General features: G+C 48.6%; 2 protein-coding genes across 2 annotated transcripts; both read right to left on the bottom strand.

Moving 5' to 3' along the window:
- Positions 1-223: 223 nt before the first annotated feature.
- TRUGW13939_05302 (uncharacterized protein) lies at positions 224-6373 on the bottom strand (the record flags this gene model as incomplete). Its single annotated transcript, XM_035488466.1, has 10 exons — positions 224-556; positions 615-1633; positions 1684-2340; positions 2400-2518; positions 2599-2657; positions 3349-5268; positions 5327-5979; positions 6116-6218; positions 6263-6278; positions 6366-6373. The coding sequence occupies 10 exons, from the start codon at positions 6371-6373 to the stop codon at positions 224-226; spliced, it is 4887 nt and encodes a 1628-aa protein (XP_035344359.1).
- Positions 6374-7703: 1330 nt separating this feature from the next.
- Positions 7704-17454, bottom strand: TRUGW13939_05301 (uncharacterized protein; the record flags this gene model as incomplete). The annotated part of the gene is made up of 3 exons (XM_035488465.1): positions 7704-17259; positions 17308-17343; positions 17399-17454. 3 exons carry the CDS (start codon positions 17452-17454, stop codon positions 7704-7706), a joined length of 9648 nt encoding a protein of 3215 aa, XP_035344358.1.
- Positions 17455-17614: the final 160 nt, after the last annotated feature.

Raw genomic sequence — 17614 nt, 5'->3', positions numbered from 1 at the left:
TATACAAAAAAAAGGTACGTAAAAATAAAGCATAATCCACCAACGCCATTTCCTTTTCCAGCATGTATAACACATCATTCCACGCCTCGTAATGCATTTCCCCTCAAGACTTTGTTTTGTTTTGTTTTGTTTCTTTTTTTGCGTGCAACTGTACAATTCATAGCCCATCATTCCCCTCCAAGAAAGCATATTATTTTCTCCCCTCGCTCCATCTTTAGAATGATTAGATTCCAATACCCCAGCTGTCTTCGTCCTCGGCAACATCGTAATCGACCTCGCCTGCATGGCCGTGGCCATTGGTGCCTTCGACGTTCTCCATAACCGTATCACCGCCATTCTTCTCACCAGCAGGAGCAGCCGCTGCTGCTGCTGTTGTTGTTGCTCCTGGGAAAGAGATCGGAGGGTTGGGGACCCAATTCAGCTCGACTTTACCAACAGATGGGATTTCGCTAGTTCCAAACATAAGCTTTTCGGCAATGTAGCGTTCCTTGAAAGTGACAACCATGGAATCGGGTTGGTCTGGGTTGCGGTCGATTGATTCGAATTCACCGATGCCCTGTATCAATAGTTAGGGGTGTTTTCTTGGGAAAGGGTATTTTAAAAAAAAACCTTACAATGAGATATTGTCGCAGAGCCTCGTCTTTGTCGCCATTCAATTCCACGCCTGAAATGGCCACTCGTCGTGGACGGTTGTCCAGTCTAAGAACACCACCACGTCCTGGTCCAGCTCCAGCTCCACGACCGCGATACGCTCCTCGGTATGATCCTCGATAAGACGGGTCAAAGCCACCACGGCCACGGCCACGATATCCGCTCGCACCTCGACCGCGACCTCGGAACGACTGGGCACCAGCACTCGGGTCAATTCCCAGACTCTTGGCTTCGGCTTCCAGCGCGGCGAGCTGAGCACGTAGAGACTTGGTCTGGTCGCTAGAATCGCCGTCCGCAGCTGCACCGGCCCCATTAGCAGCAGCATTGCCATTAGCTTCGGTTCCGGCTTCTGCAGCTCCAAGGCGTTGCAAGAGTTTGGCTTTTTCTTCCTCTTGCTTTTTCATGAGTTCTTCGCGCTGCTTCTCAAGCGCGAGGCGAGTCTCTTCAGCCTGCTTGCGCTTTTGCATGCGTTCTTCATGCACCTTTTGGGCCTCGGCTTGCCTGGCATCGAACGCGTCTTTGTCGAACATAGGAGTGTCTTGCTCTTTGGGCGCCTGTTGGTCGTCACCCTCGGGCTTCTTTGGCTTATACCAGTAAACCTTGACGAAGCGGTTGTCAAATATAGCCTTGGGGCTAGACCAGGCCCGACGAGCTGACTCGTGATCTTCGAATTTGATCAGTGACAGGTTCTTTTTGAATCCTTCCATGGTGATTTCGGTAATGTTTCCAAACTCGGAGAAATGCTCTCGAATCACGTCTTCGTTGTACTTGTCCTCTGGGATGTTGTCGACGACAACAGTGGTTATTGTTTTATCGTCTGTAGGGCCCACGGCTGAAAACTCCGGGCGTCCTCCACGGCCTCTTGAAGACATGCCACCACGATCGCCACGGCCACGACCTCGTCCTCGACCTCGGTCAGAGCCTCTGTTGGAATCTTTGCCGCGTTGCGTATCGAAAATGGTAGAGTTGGCGGGATCGTATTCTATGAATGTCAGCGTTCATTGTATCAAATATAGGAGAGAAAAAGCCTACCATCCTTTCCCTTGTTCCCAGAAACCACAAACGAGCTCTGTCCATGTGTGTATGGACAAGCAGCTCCCATGTAGCAAATTCCATTCGTTTCGTAGAACGGGCAAGGCTCATTTGACTTTGCTTGATCGCCACCTGGTTGACCAGGCATCGGCATCGGCGGCATACCTGGCATCTGGGGGAATCCCATACTCTGGATAGCCATCATTGCCCCCATCGGGTCGTTCTGGTCGAAACCAGGGAATCCTGGCGGCATTCCGCCAAAACCAGGCATGCCTTGTGGAAACTGCGCCGCGCCGCCTCGCCCTCCATTCATGTGGTCGCCGCGACCGCCACCCCGACGTGTCCGAGGGGTTTTAAGAGACCTCGCGCCTCGTTGCGAATCGCCATGCTGGTCGTCCTGCTGAAAGCCTTCGTTGAACGTGCGCTTGCGCGAGTTTTGTGGGCTGGTGTTCCAAGCTCCCTGCGCATTTCCCTGAGGCCCGAAGCCTTGGGGTTGCCCCTCAAATACAAAAGGCTGCTGTTGAGGCGCAACGGATGGGACGCCCTGAGCTTGCGGCTGAGGCTGTGTCTGTTGCTGGGGAGCAGCAGGGGCAGCTGCTGGTGCGTCGGTCTTTGGACCGTATTTCGCAAAGATCTCGTCGACAAATGGACCAGTATCTATAATCATCAGGACTGAACATGTGAAAACAACAACTCGCTGAGCTTCGCTAACTAACTTTCTTTCAAGAAGTCCTCCAAATTCTCAATCGACGCTTGGCGAATTTCTTCATCGGGGGCATCGGATCGAATAAGCGCGAGCACATAGTCGGCCAGGACATCGGCATCGGCGTCAGAACTAAAGTAGAAAGAAACAGTCCATGTTAGCGCTGTTTTCTTGTCCAGGGGAGAGAAAGCGATGGGCAGCAGCAGTCATACATGTCTTCTAATCTCTTGACCACCCATTTCTTCACCTCGGTGGCTTGTTCCTCGGTAAACTGCATGATGAACCGAGTTTTCGAAACTGTTTCAGGTTGTGACTCAAGAACGAAGCTGGTAAGCTAGCAGCAGCTGGGAAACTCTTGAGCGAACTTCTCAGGTCGGGTAGCGCGACGGGCTGGAAAGTAGAACAAATGAGAGGTTTTCATGCACAGCACAGATGGTCATTTATTTGCTGCCGAAGTATTTGGGAAAGTCTGGGTTTAAATCGGCCAGCGATATTCGCGATTCGTCTAGTGACTTGGCTGCGACCTTTCGAGCTCAGTCGTCTTTTCCGCATCAAATGAGGCTGGGAGACGCGAAGGCGCTAGTTAAACCGCAATCACGTGACGGTTTGCCGGGAATTGGGCACCATAATACTACTACTGTCTTCATTCCCATTGATGTTACTTCTACAACTACAATTTCAATATGAAGATGAGTGCAATATTTATATTGTTTCGTTCTTTTCTTTTTTTCATGAAACATAATAATCAACAGCAAAATTCACACTCATTTAAAAAACATAACAATGAAAAAAGAAATCATGCAACCTCCGGCCTGTATTCTACTGGTGAGTACCATTCCCAATGACCGAGCTGCAATCATGAGTGAGACGAGGTCCAAAGCCATCGTATTTTTTTTTCCTTAACGTTGGTATCATATCATTTCTCGCCCTCAATCGTATTCAGGCTTCTGGATTCATCATACTCGTAACAACTGCCCGCCATGGATTGTCAAGGCAGGTGCAGTCCGACTTGAGAGATGGCCTTTACAGCTTGTCGTAGTACTAAAGGCAGATATTAGCAAACCATACAAACACATTATTAAAAAGTACAGGTATTGTAAACTTACGTTTTCGTAGCCAGGAACCTCCTCCTTGAGACCCTTGCGCTTACGGGTCTCGAGAATGATTTGACCAGGCTTGGTAGTCGAGTCAAGAGGAGATCCACCGGGGAGGATGGCCCAATGGTCAAAGACGGACTGGGGGAAGGCCTGTCCAGCAGTGGCGGCACGGAGATCGGCGTTGAAACCGAAGGATTCGTTGACTGGCATGTAAGCCTTGACGGTGAAGAGAGGGGTACCGACACGCTGCTCCTCAGTGTAGACGTGACCACGACGACGAGTGAGCACACCGTAGATACCACCCATGGCTTGCTCGGGAACTTGGATCTCGACGTTGAAGATAGGTTCCAACAGACCAGGCTCGGCAAGCAAAGTCGAGGCGTAGAGCACACGACGAGCAGTGGGGATAATCTGGCCACCACCACGGTGAATGGCATCAGCGTGCAGGGTCACATCCATGACGTTGAAGCGAATAGAGCGCATAGGCTCTTCAGCGATGGGACCTTCACGGGTAGCCCATTGGAAACCGGACACGACGGAATCCTTGATTTCGTTCAGGTACTGAACGGCCTTGGTCTGGTCAACAAGCAAGTTGGCACCAGTGGTGTCGGGACCGAAAGCCCAGATCTTACGGGCATCGGTGACATCCCACTCGTACTCATCGGCAAGGATACGAGCACGGGCCTTGAAATCGTCACGAGGGGTAATCTTGCCAGACTCGATGGCCTGCGAGACTTCCTCGCTAAGAGGCTCGGCCTCAACGTACAGACGGTTGTGCTTGTTGGGGGATTTGGACAAGGCAGTCATGCTAGACTTGGCACCGACAGTCTCACGGTATTGCACGACAGGGTCGGAGATACGCAGAGGAATACCAGCGTGGTCCTCCTCGAGATCCTTCAAGCAAATTTCCAAGTGAAGCTCACCAGCACCGGCAACGACGTGCTCACCGGACTCGGACATGGTGATCTGGACACAAGGGTCGGACTTGGAGAGACGCTTGAGACCTTCGACAAGCTTGGGCAGATCACTGGCGTTCTTGACCTCGACGGAGCGACGCACGACGGGGGAAACGGAGAACTTCATGACCTTCAGGTTGTGGGCGGTCTCAGAGGTACTGAGAGTACCGGACTTGAGAAGGAACTGATCAACACCAACGAGACCGACAATGTTACCAGCAGGAACATCCTCAATGGGCTCAACAAAGCGGCCCATCATGAGAATAGTACGCTGGATAGCCTTGATGGTCAAGTCGTCCTTCTTACCAGGGACGTAGTTAGGACCCTGGATACGGACCTTAAGACCGGACTTGACAGTACCAGCGAAAACACGACCGAAAGCGTAGAAACGACCCTTATCGGAAGTGGGCACCATCTTAGAGACGTACAGCATGAGAGGACCCTTGGCATCACATTCACGGATAGCAGTGCAGGCCTCGTCATCAGTAGGACCTTCGTAGAGGGTCTCGGCACGGTACCTTTGGGCAGTAACGGGAGATGGCAGGTGAATGACCAACATCTCGAGGAGAGCGTCAGCAGCAGGCAAGAAGTTGCGCATGGCGATCTTGAGCAGTTGCTTGCCCTCGAATTCAAGTTCTTCCTTGGTAAGCTTGACTTCGAGCTTTTCGAGAAGAGTGACAACTTCATCCTTCTTCGAGTGGTTGACGGCAGCGAAGATCTTGAAGATGGGGTCCAGGATGAAGCTGTTGAAGGTACGCTCGAGAGTCTTGCCCTCGTATGTGTCAGACTTGGTCCACTTCTTGGTCTTGGGGTTGAAGTAGTTTTCTCCCTGTGAAACTAGTTAGTATCAATTTTCATGAGCAAACATGGGAGAAGAGGAGATTTACCCAGAAACGATCCATCAACTTGTTGCGGTCGACACCGAACTTCTTGGCGTACCTGACGGCGAATTGACGGACGGTGAAAGCCCATCCGTGAAGACCGGAACCGAAAGCAATGGTACCTTTCTCGGGGTAGACCTGGACATCACCGAGAGTCTTGTCCAAGTAGGTGGAGATGATGACGTTGACGGACTCGATGGTACGAGAGAAGGACTGGTACAAGTCCTCCTTGGAGACCTGGAGCTCGAGAAGAGCACGGTCGACCTTGTTGATGATGACGACAGGCTTGATACGCTCACCAAGGGCCTGGCGAAGCACGGTCTCGGTCTGGACACAGACACCTTCGACGGTGTCGACAACAACCAAGGCACCATCAGTGACACGGAGGGCAGCAGTGACTTCAGATGAGAAATCAACGTGACCAGGCGAGTCGATCAAGTTGATCAAGAACTCGTTACCGTCAGACTTCTGGGGGATATCCTTGACATCGTCGTCGCTCATCTTGGCGTACAGAGAGATGGCGGTGGACTTGATGGTGATACCACGTTCCTGTTCATCCTTACGTGTGTCCATGAAACGCTGGTCACCGGCCTTAGCGGCCGAAATGATACCGGCACGCGAGACGAGGGAATCAGTCAAAGTAGACTTTCCGTGATCGACTAGATTGGCACAATATGTCAGATGTTTTGATTCCTTTTTTTTCATCTTCATCGTCTTATGATTTTTCTTTGTTCTGATATTGCCGGGGACGAGAGAGAGATGGAAGAGTCGTATGGTAGGGGAAAATGGACATACCGTGAGCAATGACGGACATGTTACGGATGTTGGACGGGCGGTCCATGAGACCCCGGATCTGATCCAGAGTTAGTGAAGAGCTCCCAGATATGACCGACCCCTCCTGGGGAGGCCGCGGGAGGGACGAGGGCGAGTGTTAGCACTAACCTCTTCGATAGTGAAGCTGTTGAACACATGTTAGTCCTAGATCCATAATCACAGTGGATTTCGAGAGAACACAGCTGGGGGAGGCTGCAGCAGAATGACTTACTTGACCATCTTGACGAGTTTTTATCGGGTAACAGCCGTAGAGGCGGGGTTGTGCGATGGAGAGAAAAAAATGAGGACCAGGAAACGGCACTCAAAAGAGCAAGATCGAGATGTAGCTCGACCTGAGATGCTCTGAGGATGGGGGAGAGAGAGAACCTGTCTGCACTACTCCTGCGATGTGAAGAGAGCCGGGAAGGTTGGCGGGGAGGAGAGAAAAGCTGTGCGCTGGAGAGCGAGAGGAAAAAAAGAGCAGAGGAGGAGGAGGCGGGCTTGTTAAGTGGGGAAACAACGCTGGTGCGGTGCCCACCACGATTTTCCCGCAGGACAGGACACCTACATACAGCAAGGAATTCTCATGCTGTAGCTGATTACCCAATTATTTTTCATTGGTTTTTTTTTCTTTGTGCTCTATTCCTTTTTTTTCGTTTTTCCTAATGTGTCATTTACCACAGGCAGCAAGGACGCCCAGACCGGGACTGGTCATGACGCACAATTCAGAGTTACTCGTTTGGGACGCCGAACACTGTTTTTCCAAGTCCGTTCAGTAATATTACTGCTACTAGTGTTATTACTAGTATTAAGAATTGCTGACAATTAATCATCTCTCTCTCCCTTTTTTTTTTTTTTCCAGTGGTAGCTCTGTTTGTGCGCAGACTAGCTTGATACTACGATAAAAAAATTTTGCCCCTCGTTTACTCCCGCGGGCCCCTCCATCGCCAATCAACCCAGCACCAATTAGCCTGACTCGCTATCATTATTATTATTATTACTTGTATTTTATTCGGTCTGGTCTTTTTTTTTTCCTTCTCTCTTCTGGTTTTCCGTCTTGATGGCTGTTTTTTATTTCTTTTTATTTTGCTTTTTTGCAGTCACCAGGCCCGGTCGATGATGTCATCGCTTATAGAGAGCTGTCAAAGAGCCACAAACACATCATAATAATAATATAATCGATCGATGAGTCAACGCATTTACACCACTCATACGTGGTTCCTCCAGAAGCTGGCTGAGACAAGCAATGTCATTATGATTCATCTGCCACAATCACCGCTTGCTTGTATTTTTAGTAAAAAAAAAATTTATTGTTATTTTTGTTTGCTCTCGGCTGTACGCGGGAGGGGCTGCCGGAGGGGCTGTGGCCAATCATCCTGTCTTTACCGTTTTCACCGCCAGCTCCGGTGTTAGGAGTTAAGAGCTCATACTAGACACTTTTTATATCAAAAGCGGTTTCTTAAAGTGTAATCTTGCATGGTATCGATAATACTATATACAGGCTCGTAAATTATATATAAAAAAATATTAGAATAAAAAGGTAGTAAAAGAAGAAGAAGAAAAAAATTGCTCATCCCAGAATCTTGGTATATGCATCCGCCACCTCTTTAGCAATCTCCGACAGCGTAACAATAATGATTTGATGCGTGATGTTGGGCAGCTTGTCACGGTTCAGGCCAATCCACTCGAGCGGCGGAGTCGCGTCTCCCATGTCTCGTAGCTGGGGGGTCTCGATCAAGGCTGGCTCGAGAGCTCGGTATGTGTACTTGGACTGAGGAACATTCACAACCGCTGTGATCTTCTCGCCCTCAGTCATCTTCTTCTGCTGCTCCTCGTCTTCTGTATCTTCCTGATCCTCCTCGCCCTCGGGCTTTGGGCCACCGGTGATGCGAACAGCAGACGGCGGCAAGGGCTTTCCTAGACGACTAGCCAGAGCTCGAGAATGCGTCGACCACATGCCGCGAATGAAGCTGATGCGAGAGTAGTTCCATCCGACATCCACCTTGCCTTCGAAAGCGCTCTTGAATATGTAGTCAATCTCGTACGATCCCACGTCCTGCCACGTTTCCATACTTGCAACGACGCGCGGCACTTTCAATATTGTGCCGCCGCGAGATCCGGTTGCACGAGCTGCTACTTCGCCAACAGAAAGCTCTTCCATCTCAATTGCAGTTGGACGGTTGATGCTTGACAATGCAACGCGGAGCTGGCCGAGAGTAAGTCCCAGAGAGCTATGTATCCTGTCATCTTTTAGCGACACCGCAAAACGAGCCTGGGCATCGAGTGCCTCCATTTTGAAGATCTGGTTGTCGTAAAATGTGCTCGGGAATGCACCGACGTTGATTTCTCTTATCGTCACTACAACATCCGTGTGCAACGATATCGATGATTTCTCAACCTCTTCTTCTTGCGTCTTGAATTGTGGAATTGCCGAGCTTTCTGCACTCGGGTTGAGAACAGAGGATTTGCGGCGGAAAAACTTTTCAATCTCTTTCAACGAACTCTCGTACGCCGCGTACTTGTCTTGCGCAAACCTGAACCAGGTCTGATAGAGGGCTAGAGACTGAGAAGCCGTCAAAGTTGTACAAAATACCTGGACCTTTTCACCCTCCAGTATACTGACAAGGCGATCCTGGGAAGGCTGCGACGTAGTGCGGACATTGTACATGAGAAAGTCAAAGGCGACAATATCGGCAACCAGGAATGGCTGGTATTCAAAAGATGTATTGGCCTGCAGCTGGGAAAACCCAAGAGATGCTTGAATTAGTGGCGTTTGTCCTGACGTTGGGCTTTCCTCGGGCCATCTGATAGATGTCCGTATTTTCATCTTCTCCAGTGCCACCGAGCCACTCATTCGCCCTTTACTCTCAATTGACATGACTTTGAAACCGCCGCATAAGTTCTGTTCCCAGTCCGATGCTTTCTTGGATGAAACCCATAGTTCCTTGATCACAAACTCAGCCCTGCCAAGTGTCTGTCCCAGGTCCAGCTGTATGTCCAACTCATCAATCGAGATAGCTGTGTTCCATGGAAACGCACCAGCTGAAGCAACTTGCTGATATCGTTGCATCATCAGCGCCTGAGACTCGGCTGGGGTCGGTGTGGGAGTTGCTCCCGTTTTCGCAAAAGGTAGATCGTCGTCAGATGGAACCCAGATCTCTCGGAACAATAAGAAGTCTTGGACTTGCTTGGCATTGATGATCATCTTCATCGGGCTCACTTTGAGAATAGCAGAAATCCCACTTGTCGTGCTCACATGTTTGCTGTTCATGAACGACATTACCATCGACTGAACCTCGAAGCTGGCAGTTGACTCGTTCGAATACACATGTTTCACCGACACTTGAAGTGAGTTGCACGCAATGAGAATAGCAAAGAAGCGACGGTGCTCGGCTGACTGCACCGTGTTGATAGTCACATAAATGTCCTCAAACTTGGCCGTAGCCGCAACCCTGGCAATAGGCTGGCAACTAAGACCAAACTCTTGTTTACAGATCCGTAGACCGATGTTGAGCTTGCAGCGGCCAAGGATACTTTCGGGGTTAGTCGCATCAAATGAACTATCTTCAAGCTTCTTCGTCTGTAACATCCCCGAGGACGATGTTCCTGTTTCTTCCTGTTTTCCCACGGCCTCCTTGACAGAAGACGATATTTGTTTTATCAACGGGACTACCGTAGGGTATAATGTGTTGCTCGAAGGGTTCACTCGCAGTTCGGCATTCAATGTGGGATCGTCGACACCGCTATCGCCATACTGCACCTTGAGAGCAACACCCGGACTAGTGAGGGATGCAGTTGTTGTAGAGTCACCTTGTGTGTAATGGCCATATTTGCTTTCGGAACGCTGGCCTCCTCTTGCTTTTGCAGCCAGTACAGTTTGCTGATCATCGAGTTGCCGGCCCAGTAAAGTGACAATTGCTCCAGCAAAATCCACATCAACCAGCACAGAAGATGGTCTTTTGTTGCCAAACAAGGAATTCCTGCTAGCTGTTTGTGATGGTGATGGTGACGTGGCCCACATTGAGTTTGCCTCGCGCAGCCTCTCTGCTGCAGAGGCAATCGAACTCTGCAGCATCCTGGCCGGTAGGATGAATTCTGTAGTTGCGCGAATGTCAAGGGACTTTCCTGCCGCTTGAAATGCAAGTCGTAGGTCATCTTTTGTTGAGAGATACGCCACATTGAAAACAATCTCAGGCATCAAAGCCGAGTTCAATGATCGCTTTCTTTTGTCTTCGAACTTCGGTACCATCTGGAGTTGTGTGTCTTGAATGCGGAGTTTCGCAGAATTGTCTCTGGACGTGGAGAAGCTAACGCGCCTGATTGAAAATACCAAGTCCTCTGCCTCATTTCCAGGTTTCGGAGAGCTATTGGTGTCCATTATCCAGCTAAGCTGGATGCTCGATAGCTCCACTAAATATATTGCCTCAAAAACAGCCGACGATTGAGGGTTATCTGTATCCGTTATGCTCAACCGAGGCACTTGATTTTCGGTCCCTTGGTTGCGTGGCCTTGCCAGGCGACCCAGGTGTCTGAACCGTTTCATATCTTCTGATAGGTCCAGTTTTTTGATACGGTCCTGTAGTTGTGCTGCAATATCAATGACCAGGGATACTGTTGCGGCGTATAGCTGTACATCTAACCCCTTGCTAGTCAGACTAATGGTCCGTACCACTTCGTTTCGTTCGTTGAGCCTTGACGTAGCAAGCAGGCCGATGTCCAGGGCGAGTTTACCATACTGTTGAGCATGTGACTTGCTCCGCTTCTTCAGCTCAAGTCCAATTTGAGATACATTAACGTGGAAGTCGGGATAGCTGGAGTCGTAACTTTGCTCGGACGTATCCAATCGTAACTGCGTTGATCCAAGGATGAAAACCATATCTGCCCAGTAGCCCTTTTCCTTGAGCCCAGGAGCACGAGCATGTATCTCCCAACCCGCCATTGTAAGACGCACATTGTATAGCATCTCGCGACTTGGAGAGCCACTGCGGGAACTGACTGGAGAATGTGGCATAGCTTTTTCTTTGGCCAATACATCATCCAAATGAAGACGGAGCTCACTCAGACTATCTGTACAATCCGAGATAAAATGGCTTGTTTCAGGGCGTGTGAAGGCACTCAACAAGCTGCGTAATGAACTGGCCTCCAGCTTGACAAGCTCAACTGTGACATCTGCCTTGAGAGAAACGACCTGAGGGAGCATTTTACCAACAACACGTCCATTAATAGGGGGTATATCAATGTCAGATACAGACTCGGAACGTGCCTCTTCCACCCTGCGGAAACTGTGGTGGTTGCTTTTGACGTCAAAATCGACCTCGATTCCGCTATCATTCTCAGACAGAACAGACATGCGAGCTACTTTCCCATCAATAATGTATGTCAGTGCAGGAAGCAGACGGAAATTAAGTTGATAATCATCCAAGAACAAAGCAACATGGAATTGGTGTGTTTCAGGATTTCCTTTGGGCTGGTCAATAACCGCGGGCGATAACTCAGCTGTCTTGTTCACGTCAAGCCGTTTAATAAGGTTCAGAACATATCGGATCTCATCTTCCACAACTTGATCAGCAGCATGAATCAGACCGAGTGGATCGTCTCGCATATCATAGACAAAATTTCGGCAAGAGCAAGCCAGTTTCCAATCATGAATGGTGCTCTCCGAGTTCGAGTTTGTTATGCGAGAGCCGTAAATATGAGGTTGCCAAATCTCCCACAGCATTAGAACTTTTGAGCGGTTTAAAAATTTTGTAGAGCAATCATTGGCACTAAGAAGAACAGTCATCTGCTCTTTCTGTTCACCATAGCGCGGGCTGAGAGCGAAGGAGCCTTTGAGACCGTATCCAGATAGGTATAATGCCAAGTTTATTCCGTCCAAGCTGATAGATCCCTCGTCCGTGCCAACGAAGATATGTACTTCTGATACGCTCTGATCCTGATTCTGCGGAACTTGGCTAACTGATGCGGAGGCGAGTTGAATGTTAGACATCGTTTTTGTAACTTCTTCAACAAGATCGAGGATCTCCCAGCGGAGGCGCAGTGCGGAATTTGCGCAGTAAATGCGGATTGAATGTGTTTTCTTGATCTTTGGGGGATCGATCTCATTCACAAAGGCTGCAGCTGAGGAAGAGGCAAACACAACCGAGATACCGTTTAGCATAATATCGTTTTGTTTTGGACCAGGGTCAATGACAAAGCTCAGGGACCGAGTATTGCACGAGAATGTCGACTGAGTATCTAAATTCGCCGCGGGAGATTCTGTTAGATTGCCCCAAATCACCTTCATTGCGTGGCTCTTTTCGACATGTGCGAGATCCCAAGGGCGCCATTCATTAAAGTTCTTCAAAACCCTCTCTTTGGCACTGGCTGGACAGAGGTAACCCAAATCAATACAACTTGTTTTCAGCGCACGCTGTTGGTCTGGTGACAAGTTCTTGTAAATACTCCGCAACCGAGATATGATCTTCCACGATTCGTGAAGTCGTAGATGAGACTGTGAAACACGCAACACGTACGCCGGGCGAGTAAGAAACAATGAATCTGGCATACCCACGGCAGAATCTGTGAGTGACCACACCACGTAGCGCAGGCGATCAATTGTAGATGGTACCTCTTGGAAAGAGGCTGCGATGGAGTCTGCCAAAGTTGTGGTGCGTTTTACAAGGAGAGCGAGAGGCGCAACTGATTTAGATGATGTCAATGTCTCAAATGAACGCATTTGCAGATGGGATCGCACCCCGATAGCACTTGTAGACCAGAATACGATGTCTCTCAAAGAACATGTGAGTTCGGCTTGGTCGTGGAATGCATCAGCTTGTCTTCCGAGAGCTGTAACGGAAATCATTTCAGCAGCGGAGTGGACTGTCGTGTTAATTGCGCTGTCTTTTATCAAATCATGTTCCCGTCTCTCTGATTGCGTTCGAAGAGTAGCTTTCACCCGTATGCACGACACTTTGTACTCGTCTTGGGAAGTATATGTCGAACTTGTTTCATGTGACTCTTGCCAATTGAGAAGGCTGAATACAGCAGATGGGATGCGAATAGAAAAGCTCGTCGACGATTTCGGCTTCTTCTTTTTGGATTTCTCGTGTTTTACAATGTCCGAGATAACCTCAGTTTGTAAAGAATCAATCATGTCAACCGGGTCGCTAGCCTTGAGCCCATTGACCAATGAAGATAATGAATGAAGAAACTCGGGGGTAGAAAATCCTCGTATCCCAGGTTTAAGTGTGCAAAAAATATCAGTATGAGCAGCTTGTTGGTCATTGAAGGCCTTGGTGTAATCATCGCCTTCCCAAGTGACCTCCTTTTCGGGTGCCAAATCTGGCAGGTTAGGGAGGTGGGTTGAGTCAGGGGTCACCTGGTGGTAATTGAAATGCGGAAGAGCCCAGAAGCTCGAAAGTCCACTTGTTATTCGCTGGGTATTATGCCATTCGTCATGATCCTTATGATAGCTTTTGTTATCTTCTCGTCGAAGAGGCCGTTGCAAATTCTCAGCGTCGTGGGAATAGCTTTTTGACCTCACATCTGAACGTTGGCTTCTTGATTCTGATACACTTCCGAGAACATCATCCTTCCTGCGGCTGTGTAGGCTTGAGTTGTCAAAAGACAGAAAAGAGCTCTTGTGGTTTAAGCCTTTGTACTCTCTGGTTGCAACACTGTATGGCCCATCATGGTCTATGAGTCCGACAATAGGTTCTGGCATTGATGGTAGTATCATAGCAGGTGGGTTGGTATTGTTTATTTTGAAATTGTATGTATGGTTGATATGTGGGTCGAGTAGTAGCCAAGGTGTACGGCTTGTTCTTTCATCATGCGCTCGAATATGATCTTGCTGAAACTTACGGTCTTCAAGGAGGTTTGGCATCTGCTGTAGCATTGACAAGTCCAGACTTGTCTCAAATAGGGCATAAGTCGTGACATGGCTCGATCCTTTCTGTCTCCTAGCAGCAGATTTGCGATCTATTGCAGATAAGACTATATTCGGAATTTCCAGAGATAGGCGCTTGGAAAACCGGAACCGAGACCAGTCATTGAAGTCAAGTTTGATGCCACCGAGGCCTAGTATCAATGCAACTTGGTCTACTAAAATTGACAGGTGGATAGAACCAATTTTTGCGCGTAGGAAAGTCACATCATGTAGAATTTGCGTGTGTAGTGGAGGGAGAGCATTTTCTTCGTCGTCAAAAGTGAAATCCAGGTTCCGAAACGCTGATGCGGCAGATTGTATGAAATCTGGATTACATTCGCCCACGATTTTTCCCACATCAAAATCCCAATTACACACATATGTTGGCTCGGTTGGTGGAAGGCCAAACAACCGGTGACCATAAACAGAAATGCCGTCGACAAAGAGTTGGGTGTTTGAAATAAATGGAGCGCCATCTGTGTTGAGAGACTCCAAGGCTACCTCGGTAGGGGTCAAGCTAGCTTGCAAGTCCATATAATAGTTCGTGAAGCGAAGATCAACATCAAGGGATGCAGCTGTTAGTCGGAGGCATTTGGAATGATCATATATATTCGTAGGTAGAAGTGCGTAGGGTTGGTCAATCGATAAGTTGATCATTATATCCAGGTCGTTGGTCTTTTTATTCGGATTGACTGCAGCATTTCCGTCTCCGTGTTCCGTTGAATTTGCGGATTCCTGAAATTCTTCCAAGGTTCGAAAATGCATGTTTTCGGCAAAATAGTTTTCCCTAATTTTCATGAAATATTTGATCAAAAACCCATAGAGATAGCATCTGGGAGACTCTGCGGTGATATTCATCATAAGAGAGTCGGTCAGGGTTGGCGACGTTTCAGCATTGAGAGTATAATTTCCATCCAGGCTCAACTTTGACAAGCTACCCAGTGAACTATCTTTGAGAAATGTATGTAGCGTATGCCATATGGGGGTTAAAAGGTCGACAACCCCGTCTACCAGGTCAAGATTGAAATTGATCAAACTTTTTTCGGGTCTAAAAGTGTCCGAGTTTATCCCAACTTCTGAACTCAGATGGGACCCTTTGATCACAATAAAGGTGTTGTCGTCCAAATCTGAAGGGTTGTTGATGACGTTCGAGTCGTTGAGGTTCAGATACAAACCAACGTCGGTGAAAAAAAGCTTTAACTTGTACACATAAGGCACGAATGTATAAAATTCCGAAGACGAGTTTGATAACCAGTCACTGACCAAGTCCGTAAGAAGAAAAGTATGGTCTCTTAATAAGAATAATTGCAGTTCATGGCTGACAACGGTAAAAGACCATGTGTGAAGACTGTTCCAGACCAAAGGGTTGGAGAGGTCGCAGGTGATTATTTGTCGTGGGCTTTGCCAGAGCAAACCGTGATTGACGCTTGAGGATAACTTGCAGTCACGTAAATCCATGGAAAGCTGATTAAAGAACCCAGTTTTCGACGCAACCATGTCCATCTCATAGGTTATTGTTGAGTCTTGCGAAACCCGGAGAGTAAGCCAGCCAAATGGACGAATCTCCGGCCCAACTTTGCCTTTTTCACTATTCTTGCCTCTCCCTTGCCTCTTCTGCTTTTGCTTCTTTAGTTTGGATACACCACGTATGGCATTTGCGCGCCCTTTCCATTGCCAGTCTTTTGATTCTTCACGAATTGGAATTCTCAAGGTGGTTTCGTCACTTGTTTCCACCCGAATTTTGAGTTTCGTGCTTTGCCTCGAACTTCCAGGTATCAGCGGCTGGGCAGGATGGGCGCTTCGGAAGTTGTTTGGGAAAAAGACATTCTGTAAACCAACACGCTCGCGGTCAGCCCACGGGCCATAGTTGATAGTGCCCTTTTCAATTTTCAAGTCTATGCCCCATGCAGGTGGACTGCTGCCGTTGATATCTCCGGATAATTTATGTATGGATGAAGAAGGACCATCATCTTCCGAGGGGACCCTCCCTGGGATATCCCAATAATACGTCAAAGTGAGTGAGGGGCAATCCAAAATGGTAGAGTATCTACCATATTCCACAGCATTCCAGCCTTCATGGTCATCTATTGTCTCGTCTAGGTAGCGAGTAAGGCCCACCCATCGATTATCAAGGGGCAGGCCGGTCTGGCTAGTAGACGTAGTATTTGTTCCCTTGTCGTGGAATGACTCGACCGATTTCTGAAAGTAAGGAACCAGATCTCGAAGAGTGTGCCAGGCTTGGCGCTTTCTGCGTTGGTAATCGATAAAGCGACTCCTTTTTGCTTTCCGTTCAGATTCTTCGGCTTGGAGCGACCCTAGGTTACGGGCTGCAGAGTGCTGGTCTTGCCTAAAGTCCGGATTCGGTCGCAATTGAATGACTGGGCGGGAGAATTGCAAAGAAATGAGTTGGCGATAGAGATCAAGAGGCCCAGCATCGGTAGCATCAACACACCCGGTCCCTTTCTCGAACATTATTGTCATTAGAGATCTGGTGTTCTCGTTACCTGCCACAATTGCCCCCTTTGTGCATTCTATTTGAATAGGTAACAAATTGAGGAAGGTAGAAGCAGATTCAAGTGCTTCGGCGTTTAGGGAAGTAATGCTGCCTGTAGACGATGATCGTGAACTTGAACCAGTGGACGCTGATTTTTCGCTCAGCGTTCGCCCAAACCTAGATGGAACACCATTGGGTGAGTTCTCTCGGCTACTTGATCTTGCTTGCGGAATTTCATCTTGCGCGTCTTCGCCTTGGTTGGCGCCGGCGGCGCCGGTGAAACCAGAGAGGATATCATCATAGGCCGGCGTTCGATTGTAAAGAAACCATTCCAGTCCGAACAGTGTAAGGGTTAGCCGACAAGGAAGACGGTCTTCTGCTTTAACGCCGCCGGTTTCATCTGCGCCTTGATTTGAAGTATTATCGCTTGCAGATTTGGAGTCTGCATCGCCATCGAGCTGGGTCGAGACTTGCTTCGGCGCAAGGTGCACGCTTCTCACTGCGCGTTTCCAATAGTTCCATGTCACGTAGCCTCCCTGAATCAAGACTGTTTCATTGACCCCATGATACCGTATCCCTTTGAAGAAGACCCTCCCAGCTAGTAACGAAATTTGAATTGCTTGGATGTCGACGTAAGCCCGGTGGTAGTGCCATGTGTATGCTCGAATTCCGTAGGAAACTAGAGTCGCAAATAGGCGGTTAAAGTAGAAAAGAAAGAATAGGGCGCTATAGCCTTGTTAGCTTCCATCTAGTGAAGGACATCGAGAGACTGACAGAATTCCGCAGACAATCAGTTCCACTAAGAAGTACCTAGGAGAAAAGGGTCAGCAAGAGGAAGATGAAAGCTGCTGAGAACGATGCGCACCAGTTGAACTGCGGGCCCGATGTCAGAGGTTGCAGGGAAATGGTGGACGAAGCCATTTCAACAGCTTCGAGAATGCCGAGGATGCATTATGAATTGCAATTGATAGCAGGGTCACCCTCCATGCAAAGAACGCTGTCCGTGACAAGAGATTCCTGGTGCTGTAGCAAATTGTATCAAGCTTAATCAATTGAATAAGAAGAGGCGGAAGGCAGCTGC

This window comes from Talaromyces rugulosus, chromosome III, assembly GCF_013368755.1.
Source record: "Talaromyces rugulosus chromosome III, complete sequence".
In the NCBI taxonomy this organism is placed as follows: Eukaryota; Fungi; Ascomycota; class Eurotiomycetes; order Eurotiales; family Trichocomaceae; genus Talaromyces; species Talaromyces rugulosus.
The sequence above is the reverse complement of the archived record's forward strand: the minus strand, read 5'-3'. Positions and strand labels throughout refer to the sequence as shown.